Consider the following 5,413-nt stretch of genomic DNA (forward strand, 5'->3'; position numbering starts at 1 on the left):
AATTTGAAGTTGGCTGGTCGGAATAAAAATCTGCAGCAAAACAAATACTTTTCTTCTCTCTTCTCTCTTGATGAAAGCTCTCTCAAAAACCACTCTTATGTGCTTAAATCTTTCAAAGACTTGTATCAATGAGCATAGAATAATTCTCCAAGGTTGTCCTATTTATAGATCATGAGTGGTGCTTTCTCCTAAAGCCAAAACACACTCAAAATAGGAATAAACACCGAATCCAATTCCGAATAGGAATGGATACCAAAAGAGAATAGGATTAGGCAATTGGGCCTTTGGCTGGAAAATATAGGCATGTGCCCAACACTATATTCCCTCACATGTTAGTCACTTGAGGGAAGGAAACTTCTAGTGTCAAAATTATCAGATGGTGTATAATTGATCTATCATAAACTCATCCAAGGGCTGCGACTCTTCCATGTGCCCCGAACATTGAGCTGAGTATAACATGAGTTATATCATACTCAACATTTTGGCCGGAACAAACACGACTTCTAGGTCGTCTTCTTCTTCACCCTTCTTCTCTATCTCTAAGCAAATCTCCATGAATCTTGGAATTAGGATGGGGTTTCTTCTTCCCAATATCCCCCTCAATTTGGAGGGTAATTTTGCAACCCCTAACTTGCTCAAAATCTCGGTGTGAGAAACCCCGAAAAGTGGCTTTGTGAAAAGATCCGCTAGTTGGTCTTTAGAAGGAACAAAAAATATGGTAATTAAGCCGAAAAGGAATTATTGACGCACAAAATGATAGTCAATCTCGACATGTTTTGTACGTTCGTGGAAGACGGGGTTACAGGTGATGTGAATGGCTGCCTTCCTGTCAGAGTGAAGAGGTATGGGGAGACTTACTGGTGCAAAGAGATCATCAAGGAGTCGAACTAACCATGTAAGTTCTGCAGTTATTCTTCTCATAGATCTGTATTCTGCCTCTACAAAAATAGAGAGATTAACACTTGTTTTTTTGATTTCCAGGAAGTGGGTGCTCCTCCTAGTGTGATGAAGAATCCATTGACGGACCTCCTAGAATCATTGCAAGAAGCCCAATCAACATCGCAAAATGCAAGCAAGGAGAATGATTGTTCTGCTGAGAGAAAGATTCCTTGTCCTGGATCAGAGCTCAAATATTTGAGCACTCGTAAGGCAGCAGAGAAATGAGTCCTTTTCTCGCTGAAATTTCCATCCCTAAAAAATAATGTATGTCTCCTAGATTCTTGACTTTAAACTTAGTATTTAGAAAACCCTTGATATGTTGAATTTCTTCCAAGTCATCTCCAGTAAGTAGTATGTCATCTACATAGACAACTAGGATAGAAATCATGTTCCTTGTGCGTTTAAAGAACAGTGAGTAACCGTTTAATGATGAAAAATACCCCTTAAAACTCAAAGCCCCTGCAAGCCTAGCATATCATTGCCTGGAAGATTGCTTTAAACCATACAATAACTTCCTTAGTAAACAAACATGTTTAGGACTAGAAGGTGTTAAACCTGCTGGAAACCTCATGTACACCTCCTCTTGTAGATCATCATGCAGAAATGCATTGTTGACATCCAATTTAGACACATTGCAGGCTCTTTTGGCTGCAATAGTGCGTAAACACCTTATGGTTATCATTTTCACCACTGGTAAAAAAGTCTCACTATAATCTATTCCTTCTCTTTGGATCTCCCCCCTGACCACTAGCCTTTCCTTCAACCTTTCAATCCTTCCATCTGATAAATGCTTTACCTTGTAAACTCATTTACAAGGTAGAGCTCTTTTCCTTTTAGGTAATTCAACCACATCCCAGGTGTGGTTATCTTCTAGAGCTTTAATCTCTGAATTCATAGCTTCTATCCAAGCTGGATGTTGACAAGCCTGTCCAAAATTGTTAGGTTCTGTGAGAGTAGAGATGGATTGCAGCACATGCTGATTGTTGGTTGATAAAGAAGAGAAACAATATTCCCTAGGATTGCTTGGTTGAGTAAAGTAAGTTGTTGTTATATCTGTGAACATGATATTACTGCATACATAACCTTTCAAGTAGGTTGGTTGATTGGAAACTCTTTTTGACTTTCTCAGTGGTGTAGGCTGCTTAGGTATAGAAACAAATGAGCTAGTATGTGGTGTATCTAGGATATAGGTTGAAAAGGAACTAGGCTAGGAGACAATTGGTGATGAGGAGTGTATGAAGATCTTGGTGATGGTGATGAAAAAATATCAGAAACTTCAGGTTCTAAAGAGATAAGTGAGGATTGATCATGTGATGAAGGTGAATAGGTAGGTTCTGTAATAAATGTTGGGCTTGGGAGTATAGGGCGGTGTGATGTGTTGGTTTCAACAGAAGGGAAGTGTGATTCATGAAATTTCACATCCCTTGACACAAATACTCTTCGTGTGGACAATTCCAATAGCTTATATCCCTTCTGATGAAGGGGATAACCAAGGAAAACACAAGTTGTTGCTCTTTCATCAAACTTTACTCTTCCCTGGGCTATTGTAGAGGCATAACAGAGGCATCCAAAATTCCTTAAATGAGCATACTGGAGTTTTTGCTGAAATAGAACCTCATATGGTGTCTTTCCTTTAAGAACACTAGAAAGCGTTCTATTAATAAGATGTGTGGCAGTTAGAATATATAGGTAGCTTGGATTGGAACATCAACCCTATTGCAATCTCTAAGAGGTGTCTATGCTTCCTCTCAACAATCCCATTCTGTTGAGGAGTTGCTACACAAGACAGTTGGTGCAGAATTCATTCTGAAGCTCGGAAAGCTGCCTCTTGTGTACCTTTTCCCAATTCTAATGCATTGTCAGATCTTATCATTCTGACTTTCACATTGAATTGCCTTTCAACTATAGACAGAAAAGATTTAAGCATAGGAAAAGCATTTCTTTTGGCACTTAATAAAAATATCCATGTTCCTCTGCTATAGTCATCTACTATGGTAAGAAAATATCTGAATCCATTGTAAGTATTTGACTTATAAGGTCCCCATATGTCTACATGTATAAGTTTAAAAATATGCTTGGATTTTATGCTACTGACAGGAAAAGGATTTTTCGTTTGCTTAGCCTTAGGACAAACGTCATAGATAAACTCAAAATTTGACTTACAATGAAGGAAATCTAAATGTTTCATTACTGAAAATGGGAGATGTCCCAATCTTACATGCCAAAGTTCAATATCAGAAGTAGCATTAACTTGAACTGGACGAGAAAAAGAAACAGACTCTGGAATGGAATTTCTTCCTTTTGGAATTGAAAGTACATTACTACTGAATAGACCCTTAGACTTAAGGCTACTTGGTTCCGATAAGTAGAGTCCATCTCTAACTTCACCAGAAGCTTGTGGACTCGTCATTGAAAGGCCCTGCAACACACACCCAATAGATGTAAATAGGACATTTTATTTAAACCGAACACAAAACCTATAAACTGACAATAAGTTATATTTGAATTCTGGAACATGTAACACATTGTTCAAGATATGACCTGGCAGAACAGAAATACTCATATATGAGTAACAATCACCTTGAAAGAGTTAGGTAAACTGATATTGAAAGGTACATAAAGTGGAGTTAGAAACAGGAAAGAATTAGGATCAAAACACATATGCTCTGAAGCACCTGAATCAATGATCCAGGTGTCTGATTTTAGACTAGTAAATATTGAACTTGAGTATTTTAGAATAGTACCAGCAACTGCATTAACATTGATTCTTGTATTTCCTGATTGTGCTAACTTTGCCTTCTTATACATGTGCATTATTCTGCATCTGTCCAAAATTACTGTTGTTGTGTTCAGTGCTTTGTCCTGCTGAATTCTCATGTTCTTCATGTGTTAGGACTACATTTTCCTTAATTTGATTCTGATAACCTTTGTGATTGGTGAATTCAAAATCTTCCGAAAATTCAATAATAATGTAGCGGCCCTATTGTGTGTATGTCTTATTTTTCCACAATAAATACAAGACACATTTGGATTGTACTTCTTTTTCCCTTTAAACCTTTGCTAAGGTTTACCAAACTTTTGTCCTGAGTTGTTATATTTGGGTTCTATGGCTGCCCCTCTTTGTGTTTGGTTTCTGAGTTTCTGATAATTCTTCCCCTGTCCTATGATCATAAAAGCTGCAAAATCAGCTAGAAGTTGTGCATTAGGTTGCTTGGCCTCTCCAGCTGCGATGAATGATACTGATTCAGAATTAAAACGTGCATTTGAATAAACTTCTCTTTGATTTTCATCTTGCAAGAGAAGTGAATAAGCAACATCCATGCTGGGTGAAGGGCTCATCATGAGGATATTTCCTCTTGCTTGTACATAGATGTCATCTAATCCCATTAGAAATTGGATCACTCTCTGATCCTCAAGGGACTTAGTCAACTTTGCCTTTCCTTCACAAACACAAACACAAACACATGAACAACATATGATAACATTTAAAGCATCTAATTCATCCCACAGTCGTTTGAGCTTAGTGAAGTATCCTGCAATGTCACTGTTTCCCTGTACTAATCCTGATAACTCCTTCTGGAGATGATAAAGCTTGGCTCCATTTGATCTCCCAAATCTCAGCTCCAGGCTGTCCCAAAGCTCTTTTGCAGTTTTGGAGTATATCACAGTGTCTGCAATATCCTTTGAGAGAGCATTTAGGATCCAAGAGATGACCATGGCATTCACACAACTCCATTGTTTATGTTTTGGAGATTTCAGATCTGGAGATTGACAGGCTCCATTGATGAAACCAAACTTCTTCTTGGCTGACAAAGACAGGAGAATAAATCTCCTTCACCCTAGGTATCCTCTTCCATCAAACACAATGTTGACTAGAGTCATTCTAGGTGAATCAGAGTTGTTGAGATGATAAGGGTGATTGACATCATAGCTGACTGGTTTGCAACATTGCTCGTATCACTAGTAGATGTGATGGTTGTTTCAGGCATTTTAGGTTACTGATTATGGTGATGAATCTGATGTAGATGAATTTGATGGTTGTACTGTTGGATCGAGTTTATTGATCTGATACTATGTATGAAATTGAAGAAGAAATCTAATTGAAAATTTTCTCTGTTGTGTATTATTCATTGCTTTGTACATGTATATATATACACTTACATCATAAAATAAAGATTAGCCAAGAAAGAGACTATGTACAGTTGTCCTACTCTGATTTGTCTAGTAATAATATGGGTTATATCGAACTCAACATTTTGGTAAGGACAGACACGACTTCTAGGTCGTCTTCCTCTTCACCCTTCTTCTCTATCTTTAAGCAAATCTCCATGAATCTTAGAATTAGGATGGGGTTTCTTCTTCCCAATACAAGAACAATAATAATAACAACAAAAAACTCGATAAAAGTCGAATACAATTTTTAAATTATTTTTACCATTGTGCTACAAAATTTCAGGGAATATATATATATATA

General features: G+C 37.4%; 1 protein-coding gene across 1 annotated transcript; it reads right to left on the minus strand.

Moving 5' to 3' along the window:
* Positions 1-3,999: 3,999 nt before the first annotated feature.
* Positions 4,000-4,656, minus strand: LOC109222552. The gene has a single exon (XM_019386899.1). It carries the CDS (start codon positions 4,654-4,656, stop codon positions 4,000-4,002), a length of 657 nt encoding a protein of 218 aa, XP_019242444.1.
* Positions 4,657-5,413: the final 757 nt, after the last annotated feature.

Source organism: Nicotiana attenuata, unplaced genomic scaffold (assembly GCF_001879085.1).
Source record: "Nicotiana attenuata strain UT unplaced genomic scaffold, NIATTr2, whole genome shotgun sequence".
NCBI lineage: Eukaryota > Viridiplantae > Streptophyta > Magnoliopsida > Solanales > Solanaceae > Nicotiana > Nicotiana attenuata.